The sequence below is a fragment of the Pteropus vampyrus genome, unplaced genomic scaffold (assembly GCF_000151845.1).
Source record: "Pteropus vampyrus isolate Shadow unplaced genomic scaffold, Pvam_2.0 Scaffold303, whole genome shotgun sequence".
In the NCBI taxonomy this organism is placed as follows: domain Eukaryota; kingdom Metazoa; phylum Chordata; class Mammalia; order Chiroptera; family Pteropodidae; genus Pteropus; species Pteropus vampyrus.
In genome coordinates this window covers 642,263-659,193 of record NW_011889084.1, presented here as the reverse complement: position 1 = coordinate 659,193, position 16,931 = coordinate 642,263, and the positions used below count along the sequence as shown (strand labels likewise).

The 16,931-nt window shown below is 55.5% G+C and overlaps 2 protein-coding genes across 2 annotated transcripts in view; one reads left to right on the top strand and one right to left on the bottom strand.

The window, feature by feature from the left end:
- The window catches only part of NPRL3 (NPR3 like, GATOR1 complex subunit), a 38,446-nt gene extending 28,970 nt beyond the window's left edge, over positions 1 to 9,476 (top strand). Inside the window, exons 8-13 of the mRNA XM_023521465.1 lie at positions 564 to 947; positions 3,807 to 3,913; positions 4,416 to 4,545; positions 6,576 to 6,765; positions 7,378 to 7,570; positions 8,468 to 9,476. Of these exons, the coding sequence (XP_023377233.1) occupies positions 564 to 947; positions 3,807 to 3,913; positions 4,416 to 4,545; positions 6,576 to 6,765; positions 7,378 to 7,570; positions 8,468 to 8,633 (1,170 nt within the window). The 3' untranslated portion in view covers positions 8,634 to 9,476. The remainder of the gene's footprint in view (positions 1 to 563; positions 948 to 3,806; positions 3,914 to 4,415; positions 4,546 to 6,575; positions 6,766 to 7,377; positions 7,571 to 8,467) is intronic.
- The window catches only part of MPG (N-methylpurine DNA glycosylase), a 9,835-nt gene continuing 2,268 nt past the window's right edge, over positions 9,365 to 16,931 (bottom strand). The window contains exons 2-4 of the mRNA XM_011376731.2: positions 15,394 to 15,627; positions 12,466 to 12,670; positions 9,365 to 9,815 (exon numbers count right to left, since the gene is read on the bottom strand). Of these exons, the coding sequence (XP_011375033.1) occupies positions 9,439 to 9,815; positions 12,466 to 12,670; positions 15,394 to 15,627 (816 nt within the window). The 3' untranslated portion in view covers positions 9,365 to 9,438. The remainder of the gene's footprint in view (positions 9,816 to 12,465; positions 12,671 to 15,393; positions 15,628 to 16,931) is intronic.

The window sequence follows — 16,931 nt, the reverse complement described above, 5'->3', positions numbered from 1 at the left end:
CCAGCTCCAGGTTTTCCCTGGGCCCTCTCTGTACTGCCTGGGTGAGGGGGGCTCCGTGCTGAGGTCTTCGCCTCAGGTCTGGGCACCGTGAGGCTGAGCACCTGGGGAGAAGCTGTACCACTGGAGGGATGTCGTCTTCGTGGTGTTGCTCATTGGCTCTTCTGGCATTTGAATCCAAACTTGCAGGATCTCCATTTCTTAATAGAACTGATTTCCTGCAAAGAAAGAGCTGGGCCCAGTCTCAGCCTCACCAATCAAGTGCCCACTTTCCTTAAATATTTTTTAATTAAAAAAAGAAATATGGGCAGAAAATTCGAAGACATCGGGAAGCGAAGCACTGCCTCGTTCTTTCTCCCTCTCCCAGTCTGTGCTCCAAGTTAGTATCTTTCCTCCTAGGCTTCCTTACTAAGCTTATTTTTATGTATTTCTATTCATAGTGTCAGCAGCGGTTTTGCTTTTCCCATATTTAGGATTCTTTTCTTAGGAAAGATTCATTCATTTTTTTCAATCAAAGACACAGAACGATGTTTGCTGGGCAATCCGATGTGGGAGATTGGTGAGAGGCCTTCCTCAGTTTCATTCTAATTTCTTTTTTTCCTGAGAGTGACACTAATCCTTGCAGATGTTTAAAGGCCCCTGGACATACCAATGCCCTCGTCTCTAATTCCTCCTGTGGTCTCTCTGACGTTCAGTGCCTGTGGGTCCCAGCTGCCCCTTTGCATTCCAGGTGCACACCTGGTGTAGGGGACCTGTGGCTTGCATGTCCCACTGACCTAACTCTGCTCCACAGCCCGTACCATGCCCTGCTGCTGCTCAGTGATGAGAAGTCCCTGCTGAGTGAGCTCCCGCTCGACTGCTCCCCAGCCCTGGTGCGCGTGATCAAGACTACATCTGCTGTGAAGAACCTGCAGCAGCTGGCTCAGGACGCAGACCTGGCCTTGCTGCAGGTATTGCCCCGGGGGCTTGGGGAGACACCCTGGATGGGGAAGCATGGGTGAGAGGAGGATCTGGGCGCATTAAAGCAGGTCACCGTGGTTGAAGATGGGAGGCACCAGGGGGTCAGGAAAGCGTACCACCTCTGTTCAGCTGGACTGGTGACAGGTAATTCTGGGGTTGGTTGAAGGTTCTGGAATCTGAGACCTAGATTCAGGGCTGGCTTGTGAACTAGCCTCGGGGCTGACTTCCTCCTATGTGTCGAGGGTGGTGAGGTTGTCGCAGAGAGGAGTAAGGCCCTCTGGTGCTGGGAGGATGGGATGTCAGGGTGGAGTGGCTTGCAGGGCTGAAGCAGGGACACGTAGCATGCGGCCATGTGAGAAAGCAGCACCACATCCCCACTTCGCCAGTGTGGGAAGTGAGGGCAGGACACTTGGACGTGGGCCTGCCCACATGCAGAGCCAGGACCTAACCTAGTGGCCTTCACCCCCGTGTGTGAACGTGTGTGCTGCGCAAGATGCCAGCCCCTGGCTGAGCCATGTGCTTGTAGGCTGCCCTTTCTGACTGGATGGAGGGCCTTTCAGCCCCGGCTGTGGATCTCCTCATCGGAGCCTGTGTAGGGGCTGGGGGTGTGGAAGAGCACAGGGAAGCATTGCAGGGGTGCCTTCCAAATGACGTCCTGAGAGTGGAACCCAGGTTCTGGTGACAGTGGGCACCATGTGGCCACCAGGGGGCACCAGGGCCTGGCTCAGGGGCCTGTGCTTCCTGCAAAGGCCAGTAGGCAGTAGCTTTCTCAGGCTGGGCTGAGGAAGGGGAGCACGGGCGAGAGGCTGGCCTGCTTGGGCCCCTGAGAGGCATCAGGGAAGTTTGTCCAACAAGGCCTGACCCAAAGCAGTCTTTTTGTATTCTGTCATCCAGAAGAAGTCTTTCCCTCATCTGTACCCCAAGACTTTTGTCCACCCCCGTGAAAACATTTATTGGATTTTGCCTTGGAGTTTCATACGGGCTCCTGGACTGGATGAGATCCAGTGAGGACCACATCCTACTTGCCTTCATAGCATCCACAAGACAGAACCGTGAATGTGCTCCCCATTCTGTATGCACTGCAGAGTTTGTGTTCTGACCCGTACCGGCTAAGTGGCAGATACCTGTAAGTCTCTGCAGCTCCCATTTCAAGTTTTGAAAGGGGCTGGCCTCTCACTGTCCTCTGAGGCTCCCTGACATGGAGTCCTTCTGGACGTTGTACCTCAGCCTTGCTGTCAGTTTCCTTGGACAAAGACAAAGCTTTGACCTTTTGCTTCTCTGCCCTGGCCTCGTTTTGGGGAAACTGTTGATTACTTGCACACCCACTGCTGGTATGGTTGCACGGAAGCTCCCCGGGGCCCGGCCCTGGTGATGGATCTCACCAATGCTGGGACTCCTGCTTCCTACAGCAGATGGCACAGTGGAGGCCATCAGATGTCAATGTCGCCATATGATTTTAAAACACCTACGAAAAAAAATATTTGGGGAATTAATATATTCTTTCTTACAAAAGTTCAAATAGCACACAAATTATAGACAAAAAAAGAGAAAGTTCCCACAATCCTATATCCTAGAGGTAACCACTGTCGATTCCTCCAAGTTTTTATATATATATTAACATGTTATCTTTGAATAACAAAATTTGGATCACATTGTATATTACTTGTAATTGGTTGAACAATGCCCACAGACCTCCACATTCTAATCCCTGGGACTTTACGTGGGACTTTGCAGATGTGATTAAGGATGTTGAGATGAAACAATGGTCTTGGATTATCTGTGTGAGCAGAGGGAGATGTGACTATAGAAGAGGAGGCAGGGATGTGGCCATGATACGGCCACACGCCAAGGAACGCTGCAGCTCAGAGGCAAAGAACATTCTCTCTTAGAGTCTCTGGAGAAAATTGTCCTGCCAACACCTTGACTCCAGCCATGCGATACTGATTCAGATGACTTATGGCCTCCAAAATGGTGCCATAAGTAGAGATTGGCAAGAGGTGGAGACCCCTGGGTGAGGGTAGTAGCAGAGATGGAGGAAAGTGGGCATGTCCTTGCTTTAGAGCAAATGTCAACAGGACTTGGGATGAGAGGGTCAGTGATGAAACTGAAATTTCTGCTGTGTTCAAGTCGGTGCTGCCACTGGAAGTCTCATGTGCTGAGATGAGGTAGAGGTGTCCTTGGTACTGTCACAGGCATTGCATGCAGGTAGGGGAGACTTACCCCCTCAGAGGCACCCAGTCATGGTGACGGGGACAGGAGGCCCACCTGGAGTGATGCTCACCTGGGATGACGCAGAATCAGGAATACCCAGTGCTATTCTCTCCATGAAGTGCTGCAGTGCTGTGTTCTCAGACCTGGCCTCCCCTCATGGGTCTGGGAGGGATTTCTGCATCTGGTCTGTCTGTGGCCCATCCTGATGTCTGAGAGTGCAGGCGAGCAGGGCAGTGCGATGTTCTCCAAGGATGCTGGGACACACAAAGATGAGATGTCCACATCTGTTGTCGTGTGGAAACCCATCCCTATGCTGGATTCTCGGTAGGGAGGTAGGGAGCCAGCCTCTCCCAGGATGGCCAACCAACCCCTTTGCTCAGCTGAGCTGACTCCATGATCCTGGTTGCCCCAAATGTCCCTGTGCTCGTGAGACCTTTCCTCAGTGCCAGCGAGGACAGCACAGGGCTTTAATGGGAAATGACACTCCCAAACCAGTGATAGAAAGGCTTATTGCGCTGAGTACAGAAAACTTGTGTGCTGGCTGTGCCCAGCATTCTGGGGCAAGTTGGGTAATCAGGGAAGAAGCCCCAGTGAGTCAGCCTCCCAGGCACTGTCCTGCCAGCTCCCTCTGCCCACAGGTTTTCCAGCTTGCAGCTCACCTGGTATACTGGGGCAAGGCCATCATCATCTACCCACTGTGTGAGAACAATGTCTACATGCTTTCTCCCAACGCCAGCGTGTGTCTGTGAGTACCTCTGGCTGCCAGAGTCTAGGGCCCCTGAGTGGGAAAGGGGCGTGGCTGGCAGGGCCTTCCAGTGGTGCTCCTCGGGTCAGCCAGGCCTTCACTTGGACCAGATGCCTGGCCTCTGTTGTGCCCAGGTTCCAGTTCTCGCCTGGTCCAGCACCATGGGGCCCTCCCTGGGCCTGTGTTCCTCTGGCACTTGCAGTCTCCAGGAGGGCCTGCGCCTGCCCATGGCTACAGCTAGTGAGCTCTGGATGGGGCACTTAATGGGAGGTCAGGAGCTTCGGCCTTGATTCGGGGGCTCGGAGGGGCTATGGGGTGGCCTGTGCCCAGGGCTTCTGCCACCCCTTGAGGGAGAGCAGCTGGGCTCTGTCCTCATTGTTCCCATCATGGCCTACCCATCATGCTGCTGCCCACTATAGGCTTGTGGCAAGGGCACGGGTGCTATGAAACATGCTGGGGAGGTCGCCGAGCTCATGCACACACTTGCCTCACCTGTCCCCAGGTACTCCCCACTGGCCGAGCAGTTCTCCCACCAGTTCCCGTCTCATGACCTGCCATCTGTTCTTGCTAAGTTCTCCTTGCCTGTCTCCTTGTCAGAATTTAGGAACCCCCTTGCTCCCCCTGTGCAGGAGGTGAGTTGCAGAAGCTTGGGGGCCCAGGAACCACCTACCTAGCGTTGGTTCCTGATCCCAAGGGCCGTCAGTGCTGCTCCACCCTTAGGTTTGGTTGGCGGGGCGGGGCTGGAAGGGCCTTACTGTATAGGTAGTACATGTCCTACCAGGGTGATGAAAAGCTGGCTCCTCAGTCAGGCCACCTGCAGATGCTTGGCAGTGACCCAACATTTGGACAGTCCCAAGTCCCTCCCAGCCCCACCCTTTCAGGGAGTCCACCTCGGCTGCAGTAGGTTGTTAGGGTTAGAACTGCATTAAGAAGCCCAGTCAGGAGAGCGCTGAACTTCTGTGGGAGGACAGAGCCGCATGGTGCCCTCTTCTGGGCTTGGGTCCCCCAGATGGAGATAGCTTTGTTTTCACTGAGCCTGGGCCCCACCCTCCTTTCCTTTCCGTTGCATGGTCCAGGTGGTCACTGGGTCTAGGTTCACTGGTCCCCAGAATCTCATCCAAGAGGATCTGGAGAGGATAGGGCTGGGATAGGACCCACTAAGTGGGCCTGGGGCAGGCGGGCCTCCAGGGAGGTGTGAGGAGTGTGGAATGAATGAGTGAATTCTATCTGTGGCAGGATTGAGTGTGCCCTGCATCCTCCCGTCCACTGAATGCCTGGGGCTCTGGGAAGGGACCCAGGGCACAGCCAGGTGGGATGGGTGTCGGAGAGATGGGGCTGGGTGTTCTCAAAGCTTTGTCTTCATAACTAAAGTATTTGCTTGAATAAGCACTAGATCTGTTCGGCAAAACCACTTCTTAAAAGCAAACCCTTTTCTTTATCAAATTGTGAATGAGAAGGCACTCCTGGTTCCTCAGCTCATTTAGATGCTGAGTGCAACAGAGTTCTAAATGCCGTCTTTCATGGAGCCTTTGGTCTCCAGGAACTGTGCCAGGTCGTGCCAGCTGAATGAAAGACACTTTGCATTTGCACCCTCCCTCTCCCCAGCAGAAACTTCCTGATGTTCTGGAAGGCGAGTGGATTTTCCAGGCCACGCCTGAGGGGTCACTTTGTGCCTTGTCAGGGGTCCCAGATAGAGCTGGGCCCAGATGGTTCGGCACAGTCCTGGGGTGAGGCTGCCTGCCTCTCACACCAGCTGCTTCAGGCCCAAAATATGCTCTTCAGTGCTTATCAAGCCTCTTTGTTTTATTAATTTTATTTTACAATCCTTTTCAATTTTATTTGGTTTGACCAGGTCATACATGCCCATGGTACACCCTTATTTCCATGCCTGGTCAGCCATCCCCTCCCAGGAGGGGACCACCCAAAGATGTGCAAGCGGGTGTGTGTGTCTGAGAACATGGACACCATCTGCGTGCATTTTCCTGCTCACCGGTGTTGGAGCTCCACCCGCACAGGGCTTCTCACTGCTCCTAGTCAGGTGCCAGCCCTATGGGAGAGGGGTGGATGCCGTGTCCCAGGGACTGCACAGCAGGGGTCCCTGTCCCTGGACAGGCTTTCAGGTTGACTTGAGGAGAGGACTTCCTGCTCTCAGGACAGCTACTCACAGTCTCTTTCTGAAGTGTCCGGGCCACAAGGAGAGTGTCCCACAGCCTGCTCTGTGGTGGAGGGGCATGAGTGGCAGGGCCCAGTGGCTGGGGGAGACAAGGCGGAGATGGGGCGGCTCAGAATCAGGGTACAGGGAACTCCATGTCACAGGCCCTGTTCCTCGGTGCTGGGCAAAAAAGGCCAGATGCTAGGGCAGCCCAGGAGTGTGGTGGGAGCAAGTGCAGGTGTGGCCCTGCTGCTCTCTTGGCCTTCCTGCCTTTCCCGGAGGTTAGGTTGGGCTCAGAGAGCTGGCCAGCAGCTAAGAGCTCCTTTCTGAGGTGGGAGCCTTCCTGCCTGGACTCGGGGCCCTGGAGCTTATGCACCCCCCCATCTCCAGGGTGACTCATGAGGGTCTTGTCTTAGGCCGTGGTTCCCTGATCCTCTCAGGAAGGGAACAGGGTGGTGATGGAGGCCAGCCTCCCCAACTGCCCCAGGCCTCACACTGCCTGTCCTGCAGACCCAGCTCATTCAGATGGTGATATGGATGCTGCAGCACAGGCTCCTCGTCCAGCTGCACACCTACGTTTGCCTGATGGCCTCGCCCAGTGAGGATGAGCCCCGCCCACGAGAGGACGAGGTCCCCTTCACCACCAGGGTCGGCGGTCGCAGCCTCAGCACACCCAATGCCCTCAGCTTTGGCTCCCCAAGTAGGAGCCCTCTGCCCGGGGCATCTATCTGGTGTGGCGGGGTGGGGGGGGGTGAGCACCTGGGGGGACATTTGGGAGTGGTGGCTAGGAAGTTCGACAGGGGCAGTGCTGGGAATGACCGAGGCACCTTCACATGGCCACACATGCACACACACCCACCCCTCATGTGGGCGGCTAGGTCCTCATGCAGATAGCCTCCCTTGAAGGAGTACAGGAAACCCCACTCCCTCACATCCCTGTACTTCTGTACCTTGGTCTCTTGAGCAGCCTGCCCAAGTCTGTCATGTGATTCCCAGCCTGGGATCAAAGCAAATTTCAAACCATCACTGGGAGGACAGTTGAAGCCTCTGTGCCCCAGGGCTTATAAAGATACTGTCATAGTCCCTTCATGCCCCCAAAGGCAGCAGCCCAGTGCTAAGGCCCAGGCCCTGGATTTGGGGAAGAAGAGAGGCCGGAAGGCTTTAGGGGCAGCACCTGCCCAGGCTGAGGCCTGGCCTTGGGCTTCAAGGCGTAGTGTGAGGACCTGGCTTGCCCAGGGTTCTCCATTGTCCACATGGTATAGAGGGGTGTCCTTGGGGGTCCAGCTGCTCCCTAACCCCTGCCTACCCACAGCCAGCAGTGACGACATGACGCTCACTAGCCCCAGCATGGACAACTCCAGCGCAGAGCTTCTCCCCAGTGGGGACTCCCCGCTGAACAAGAGGATGACAGAAAACCTGCTGGCCAGCCTGTCGGAGCATGAGCGGGCAGCCATCCTCAGTGTTCCCGCAGCCCAGAACCCTGAGGACCTCCGCATGTTTGCCAGGTGGGAGCCAGGTGACTGGTGAGGCCAGGGCCAAGTCTAGGATCAGGACAGGAAGTGGATTGGGATATATCCAACAAACCCCAACCTAACTCCATGACGACATGGCATTCACTGGTCAAGGGAGGTGTCTCAGGCACTCAGGTGGCTCCACCTGGTGTGTATGCTAGGCATGGGGAGTGTGATCTGTTGCTGAGACACTGGGTCTGATGCCTTTCTGTGGGAGTCTCTCCGATATCTCCTGCGTGTTTCTTGTCACTTCTTGGGAAGCAGTAGCAAGTTCTCATCCTCCTGGGTCTTAGCAGGGATTTTTCCCAGGACTCAGCCCGGACGGGAGGAATCCAGGATTCCCACATCAGGTGATACAGACTTTGTCACACCGACGCCTGACTTGGGGGTACTGTAGGTGCATGGTTTTCTGGGAGAGGTCAGGCTGTCAGGGACTGATCCCCCAGTTAAGAACCATATGCTAAGCTGCTCTTTGAATTAGCTGGGCCAGGCCTCCTCTGTACCAGCCCCAGCCACAGACAACCCTTAGAACAATGACCCCATTTGGATCCAGAGCCACGTGGGGCTTGCTGCCCCAGTAGCATGAAAAAAGAGAAGCTTCTGGCAGACCTGTCCCCCTGCACTGCCCACACCCACACCCACACCCACATCAGAACGCTGAGGGTGGATATGACTCCCAGGCTCAGGCCATGTGGGTCCTTGCAGACCTGCTTCAGTGGACTAGGGTGGGTGAGAGGCCCAGGATGCTTCCCTGCTCCTTTTGTGGGATGGGGTGTGGGTAGCTGCCTCCCTTGGCCTCTGAGACTCCTGCACCAGTTCTGCTTTGGCCCGTTGGCCGAGCAGGCCATTAGAACAGAGGCTGGCTTGGCTCATGCCACCCCTCCCCTCCAGGCTCCTGCACTACTTCCGTGGTCGCCACCACCTAGAGGAGATCATGTACAACGAGAACACTCGGCGCTCCCAGCTGCTCATGCTCTTTGACAAGTTCCGCAGCGTGCTGGTGGTGACCACCCACGAGGACCCGGTCATCGCTGTCTTCCAGGCACTGCTCACATGAGCCTACACCGAGGCAGGCTGCTGCAGTGGGAATGGGGTTGGGGGGCCACTGACAGCTCCCCACCCCAGGGCTCTCTCCCTACCCAGCCTGAGTCCTCTTAGCCCAGAAGCTCAATTTCAGCCTAGTTTAGCAGCCTCTGCAGGCTTAGTCTCATGTAGTTCTCAAAAGAGTCCCAGTGTCTCTGAGCTGAGAAGCTGAGGCTCTGAGCTGCGGGGAGTGTCCAGGACTCATGTTCTTAGTGAGGCCTGCGTGCTTCCCATACAGGTTTGGGTCACACATTTCTCTGACCTTCTCCCCAACCCTCCAGTACCCTGCCCACCGCCCCCCCACCACCCCGCCCGCCCTGCTGCCCTTCCAAGATTGTGAGGGCTGAGTGTCTGGTCCATCCTGTAACTTACTTGCTGTGTACCTTTCCTGGCCTGGCCCTTACCACAGTCCTGTATTAGCCACCAGGAGGCTCATGGCTCAGCCGTCAGCCCACTTTGCCACCTGAGGCACGAGGGCCTGGTGAATGTGCTGCTTACCCAGCTCCTCCTTGGGAGTGGGTCTGCACTGGCACTTAGTCCTCCCTCATATGGGTGCAGTGGGGGGCATGCATCAGGCCTGAGGAAGGAAGCATCCACACTGGGCCTGGCTCTAGGTACCCTGCTGCACAGATGTGCTCCTGATCTCCCTCCTCATTCTGGAGAAGGAACTGACCACTGAGGGAGGCTCTGGTTGGGATGCAGGCATCACTGTTTTCTAGAAATGAAGCATTTATTTGGTTTTTAAACAATTAAAAAGCCTGTCCTGAGCAGGCCCTTGCTCAGGCCTGTGCGGCCTGCTCAGCTACTCTGTCGACCACACTGACCCAGGGGCTGCCCTGGATATAGAAGCGCAGGGGCTTCTGGGCCCACTCTCCTGCATAGCCAATGCCTACTCGGGCTGCTGCCACCACAGCTGGCTCCCTGAGCTCAGGGGGGCCAGGCTCCAGCCAGATGGCCTTGTCCTCGGCCAGGTCCCGCTGGTCAAAGTTCTTGTTGATGGCGAGGGCCTGACAGAGCTTGGAGGGGCCACTGCAGAGCTCACGGTCTTTGAGGGCTCGGCCAGCTGTGCCCTTCCGGTGGGTGCTGCGAAGCTGCCGCATGGTCTCCAGGCCCTCCAGGGGCTCTAGCGCTCGAAGCAGGATGCATGCTCCATCCCCTGTGGGACAGACGGACAGCCTAGAAGTGGAGCCTCCCCAGGCAGTTGGCCTCCCTTACCCCAGTGCTGCAGGGATGACATGGCTGTCTTCTGAGCATCCCATACTCTCTTGTCCAGACCTTCTGCCTGCCTCCTCCTCCTGCACACCTGCACCTACGAGGCCCCAGGTAGGGCCTCCTGCATGAAGCCAGAAGGCCTGACTACCACTAAGGGAACCTGTAAAAACGCTTAGTGAGTATGTGTAGTTAGTGGCCTCTTCTGGTTTGGTGATCAGCGGCTGTGAGGCTGGCCAAGGAAACCCCAGATAGCCAGTCCTCCCTGGGCATGGTCACCCCACCAGGGAGCAGAAAGCCTCAAGCCTGGCCCTACTTGGTCCTTGGGTCCCCACTGCCACCTCCACCCACTCAGTGTCTGTTGGGCAACCCAGAAGGTAGCTCATAGCAGCTACCAATGTGCACAGGCAAGCCCCACCCCATGACCCAGTGGGGACATTGACAGGGCAGGAGGAGGTGCTGGCAGTGCCCCTCACCTATATGGGATCCCTCTGGCCCAGCCTTCCCCATCAGTCCAGGCCACTTCAGAGATAGCAAATTGATACCCCAGATGCTCAAGATGACACATCTGTCCAAATTTCTTTGGTCCTTCATGGTTGAGGACAGTGATTACTTAGAACTAGGCCAGAGGAGCCCTGACCCCAACAAGACTACTCCTGAGACACTGGCTCTCTTGACTTACTTGGCCCAGCCTTCCACCTGAGAGTCTGAAAGGCCCAAGGGTTGTCCCCACTCTTGTGCCTTGTCCACAAAGACCTTGTAATCAGTACCTGGGAACTGGCCCTGAGTGGACACAGCAGACATACCTGCCTGCACAGCCAGCAGCTAGCAAGTGGGGTTTTTATGACCAAATGCCCTTTAACCAGCCAGTTTTCAGAGGATCTCGAGATACATACTCAAGAGCAAGCAAAGCCTTTAAGTTCCAGTCCCTGTGATTCCTGAGACCCTCCCAGCCCACCAGCCTCAGGGCTTCCTGTGTCCACCCTGAGCCCCTGTACGTGTGACATGTCCCTCACTGTCTCAGTGAGCCCTTAGATGAGTCAAAAGAGCAGCCTACACCCTTTATCACCATACCATCCCCCCTCCGCCCCCCCCGGTTTCTGGAACACATCCGAGTCCTACATCCCGACATAAAAGCATAAGACCCTAATCTCTTCCTACCAAGTCTCCACAGTCTCACCTCTACGCTGCCTGCACCACATTCTTGGCCTTGGCAATCTCACCTCTCTGCTCTCCTGGTCATCTCTGTGCCGCCTCCACCCTGCAGGCAGGCGAAACTCATGTCCTTGGCCTCCCCTCTCACTGTACCTGGATGACCCACTGCACCCATGTGGTCTCCTGCCCCCCAAACTAGGCGTGCCTGGGGTATCTTGATCTTATGTCCAGAAAGGAACATGCCACCTCCTGCATCTGCCCTATCCACTGTACCCTCAGAAGCCCTGGCTCTTCCTTCCATCTCTGACCACCGCCCCAGGCATCTTTGGACTCAGTCTCCCTCCTTGTCTGAGTTCAGTCCCACCTCATGTGATGGGGGTGGCTGTTAACAAAGAAAAGCTCAACGACCAAAATAAGTTCTCCAGGGTGATTACAGGGCCCTTTAGGGGTGGTCCCCACCATCCTTTGATGTTCAGTCACTCACTCAGTTTCACTCATTACTCTGTATCAGGCATACGGTCAGTCATGAGTTCCTCCCATCTTCTAGCCCCTATGGCTTTGACACTGGATGTCTCATCGTCCTCTTCAGGCAATCACAACTCCTGCGTCACTGGAATCATGCAACAAATGTGTGACAGAATACCAGACCCTAGCTCCTCACTGGCCTCTTCAAGCATCGGCTCATCTTGGGACCAGCAGGGGGAAGGCTCGGCAGTCAGAGGGATGCTGGGACTGGTTAGCCAGAGTGGGCTGGGCCGACCCTGCTCCTGGTCAGCAGTGGCTCTGGCAGGATGATGCTGTGGGCTCTTCTGAGCACAGACCACCCAGTAAACATAGCTACCTACTCAAGAAGGGCAGAAGCTGCTCCAGATGGGTCCCACAAGGTGAGTGGGTTTTCTTGGGAGCTCTAAACTAGCATCTCCCCATTCGGCACTACTGACATTTGGGGCTAGATGGTCCTCTGCAGTGGGGGCTGTGAGGTGCTCAGCATCATCCCACCAGCTGTGATGACCAAAAATGTCTCTAGATACTGCCTAATGTTTTTCTAGGGTGACAGAATCATTCCTGATTGAGAACAAGTTATTCAGCCTGGCAAGGCTTCTGCTTGAGTCCATCTCAACCCGAATCGATTTCACCCTCCTTTCCCTACGACCTGCCCTTCTGGAGTCTGCCCTGGGCCATTGGCGATACCGGTTCTGAGCTCTGGGACCAGTGGTGGCCTCATGGAACCTGTCTGCCCTGTGTTCAGGTCAACACATGACCTCTATTCCATGGGGGCACCCAGCCCCTCTGACTACCCTGTGAGTATAGTCAGAGCTCTTGAAACCACGACTTAGCCTAACAATGGTACCTCCTTGCTTAAGCACCTGGCCCATCCTGGTCCTTCCGGGGATCTCCCAGCTACTAGCTGGGGGCACTGCTCCAACCCCAGCACTGCTCACCTTGGCTGGAGACATTCATGCAGAAGTACATGCCATAGATGAAGTACACGTACAGGGTCCCTGGCTTCATGAACATGCCACGGTTGCGGGGGGTCTGCCGGCCACCCCTCGAGTGGGCAGCTTCATCCTCTGGCCCCAAGTATGCCTCGGTCTCCACAATGCGGCCACGGAGCTCTGTGCCATCATCAAGTCGACGGACCAAGACCTGCAGGCAGTCAGTGTCTGCTTAGGGCAGGAAGGAATGGGCCCACTCTACCTGAGAGTTCACAGCCAGACCTCACTTTCCTAGCTCAGGATGTACCAGGGCCAGCCAGGTTCCCCCCAGTGTCCCCTCCTTCTTGCTGGGCCACTAGACGATAGGCTCTGCTCACTAACTGTCCACAGGTTGCAGCCATATTAAGCTCTGGCCATTGCTGAGCTGCACACCAGCACTAGTAAATTCACGTACTCCAAGTCCTCAGCAGGGACTGCCTCCATCACCCTGCTGACCCCTCCCCAAGTCCCCTTGAACTTGCTTAGGCTGGGGCAGGGCAGCATGGAGGGTACAGAGCAGTGGTGTCCCCACATGGCTGCCTGGGATGCTCTAGAGCCTGTGATGCTTCCTCAACCCAGACTAACCACGAAGGACTGTCATACTCAGCTCTCACCCACCCAGCTCTGAAAGGCCTTTCGGAGCAGCAGGACTGGCTGACCCCCAGTGCTCCTGGCCTGGACCATGGCCCTGGGTGTAGCCAGTCCACAAGGAATGGGTCAGTGAGGGCAGAGAGATGAGCTTAGCTGCAGTTGGCTTGAATAGCACCCTGGGTTGGGGTGGGTTTGGGAGAGGACAGACAGGCTAGCCGAGGACAGGGCAAAGGGCAGTTGCCAGGGCTGTCACTGGAGGGGGTGGGTGTTCTCAGGCCAGCAGAGCACCCAGGAGAGCAGCCCACGCCAGAGGGGAACCAGGGAGGGCCTATGGAGTGCTAAACATGTCAAGGAGTCAAGTCCTCCCTAGCCTGGAGCCTCCTGCCCTATGGCGGTGACTATTTCTTGGCTGTGTGGCAGAATATGGCCCTGGGGATGGCCAATACTCATGCCCAGTGTCCAGAGTCCCAGGCTTGACTAGGGTTTGCAGTGGAGTTCTGGGGGCCAGCCACGTCCCCAGGAATGTCCCCAGCACCTGCCTTGTCCTTAGGCCAGAGCAATCAGATGGCCAGGCTATATCTGCCTTAGCCCAGGGAACCCAGTATGTCCATAGCCAGGGTCGGTGGCACGGGATGGGGAGGTAGGTGCTGGAGCCTGGACACTCAGTGGGGCAGCATTGGACGAGGCCTTGACCTGATGCTGGAAATGATGGAAGAGGGAAGGTCGATACTTCCCCTGGAAGCCCATCTCCAGGAAAGAAAGGGAGGTCCCATTCCTTCTCGGACAAGGCCTCACTTCCATCTTCCCAGGAGATCAGGGTGGCATGCCTTCGTTAGCTTCACGCTCCGTGTTTCCACACCTGGAAGGGCCTTGTTGCCCTCCTGGAGAGGAGCTTCCCATGGCCCTTTTCTCATTTGAATCTTCCACTCTGAATTTCATTCTCATATCATTTTCAGATAGCAGATGTTGGTTGCCACCCATGCCCATTACAAACACATCTCCTCTTTGCTAGTAGAGGGTCCCAGGGCAGGGGATACCCTTCTCAGCCAAGAGGGAGACTCGAGAGGGGTCTGGGTTGTCATAGCAACTCATTTCTCCTTGCAGTGACCTGTTGAGGGATGATCCAAGCCTGGCCAAGGGGTCTAAGGACATCTATGGAATGTCCTCCTAAAGGAGGCTGTTCTCTCTGACCAAAATGGATAAAGGGATCCCATCCCTACTGGATATTGCCCTATCCACCCCTGGGCTGAAGCAGGCATGATGGGAGCCTAAGGGGAGAGAGACTGTGACACACTGAGGCCCTTGGACCCTTGACCTGATGCTGAGACTCCCCTGCCTTATGTGCCACTGTGAGACCATAAACCCTCATTATTTAGGGTGCTTTTATCAGGATCTTCTGGCCCTTAAAGCAGAAGCATTCTCATGGGAACAGAATCTAGTCTTTACCCACTAAGTGACCCCTTAGGTTATACTCTGCTAGCCCATATTTTAGGATATGTTCCTTTCAGCACCCAACTCCTGGCACCAATTTTTCTATAGTCACAGAAACCTATTCACTTTGGCCACTTTAACCTAAAGGTAGCTTCATGAAAGGACACAGGGTAGGCCATGGAACCTCTAAGAGAACCAAAAATCCAGGCCCGGAGTTTGAAACCCAAGAACACCCAGATGGTGCTCCAGACAGATGTGGCCAAAACTCTTGTTGCCGGCACGTGGGTCCTGGGTAGTACCTGATTCCCATTCCAGATCCTGGACCTGCTCTGAGCTGTGGGGGCCACTGGGGAGCCAGCACTGCCACTGTGAGCTGCTGCAGAGAGGAGGAGGCTATGTCAAGGCAACCTTGACATTAGGCAGCCTGTAGGCCATGGCCACAGCTCTCATGTGGCTAAAAGCTGTCACTGCTACACACACAGACAAGCTAGAGAGCGGCATGACTGTGTCAGGGAACAGGGCAGGCAAAGGTAGCCCCCCTCACAAGACACTTGTAAGAAACCTGCCCTGGCAGCACCAGGAGTAGAAGGCTAATGTTCTCAGCAGCCAGGGCAGGCAGGCAGCGAGCGGCTTCCCTGCTTCCACCCAGGGCAGACGCCACTATCAATCTCAGCATTCTTCCCAACTGATCCCGGACCCACCCCGCTGACTGAGGTGAAGTTATCCAGGAACAAGTGTGGGCAAAGCAGCCAACTGCATGAGAATAAGCAGGGCCAACTCAGGGATGTGGGCCCAGTAGTGAGAGTCTGGGCCCACAGATGCTGCACGGTGATGACCACTTAAGCAGAGGCCATGTCACTACTTTTATATTACCTGTCCCAGAAATGCCTGGGCCAGGGAGACTGCAGGCTGGTCGAAAAAGTCTGATCCCAGTCGAGCAGGGTGGCTTTTGGCACTTGAGAAATAGATGCTGAGCTGGGGGACCAGGGTCTTCGGTGGCCCCAGGTGGGGCTCCTTGGGGGAAGGTGTGTGGGCTCCATCTGGTAGGCGCTGATATCGCTCTGCCTCCAATGGCTGCTGCTTTTTTTGTAACACTTTGCGGGAAAGCTATAATGGGAAAAGACAAAATAAATTGGAGAGGGCAGACTATTGTGCGATGAAGCCAGGCTTGCAGAGCTTAAGGACTGTATGTGACTGCCTGCCTCAGTTTCCCCATCTGCAAAATGAGGGCGACCCCTTTGTGAGTTGTTGCAAGGTGCGAACAGAATGTCAGATCTGACATACTCAGCCCCATGATGGGCCCCAGAAGGCCTTGGAAAATGACTACATGTGAGAACAGCCTGGTGGCAGTGGTGACAGGGTGACCACTCTGCTCTGTGCACCCTCCACATACAGGAGAGGCACGACTTGGTGGTGAACAGCTGCAGGACCCAAGGAGGGGACAGTGGATACACAAGCCTGTGACAAGAGGACCAGTATCCCTGATTCTCATTTATCACATGCCCCAATGAAGTTGAGCTTGTTTCTAGAATCCTGCCCTTTGTACCTTGACCCCAACTAGGAATTGGCTGAGGAATGGACTGTGGGTCAGAGTATCATCCATACACACCTGACAAATCCACTGTGCCAGACCCCTCCTCATATAGCCCAGGTCTGACAAACACAGGTGGGTGAATACCAGGCTGACTATCTGCTTGGCCCTACTCTAAGTGCTCAGTACATAACCCCCAGTGAGTCCCCAACTGTCCTCTGCCTCATGACTCAGGATGTCAGAATGATAAGGAGCAAGTAGGGCAAAGGTGAGGTCTCCCAAGGGATGAGGAGGATCCACTGAGTCCCTGTACACCTGTCTGGCACCTGCCACCACATGTCACCCAGTCCCCTACCCAGGGCGGGGGAGACCTGAACACACACCCCTGGCTGTTCTGGGTACAGGCCTCTCCAATGAACGGGGGACAATGAAGGGAGCAGGTGAGCACTGGGGCCTTCCTCAAGGGCTGATCTTCGGCAGTACCCATGTCTCCCTAGCATGTGACAGACTTATTATTTTTAACATCGGGACTGATGTTCCATGTCGAATGGAGACCGCCAGTCTGCTGAGAATGGACAGTGACGTGACTGTCTTTGCAGTTCGGGGGCCCATCTGCCAAAACCCACGGCTCAGACTCTGGGGCACTGCAACCCCTGCTCTCACCCTGAGTTTGGCCCCTGGCCTGCCCCATGGCACTTGGATCACTCTAGGTCTCTGCCCTGGTCCACCCTGCATGGTGGAAGACTCATGGCTGCCCAGAGACTGAGGCTCAGAGAGCTCTCAGCTCTCACTACAGACCTAAGATTTGAACCTGCCTCAGAGGCCTTTGTGGTGACAGTAACGCAGACTGTTTAACCAGGGAGCTAAGAAATGAGGCGAC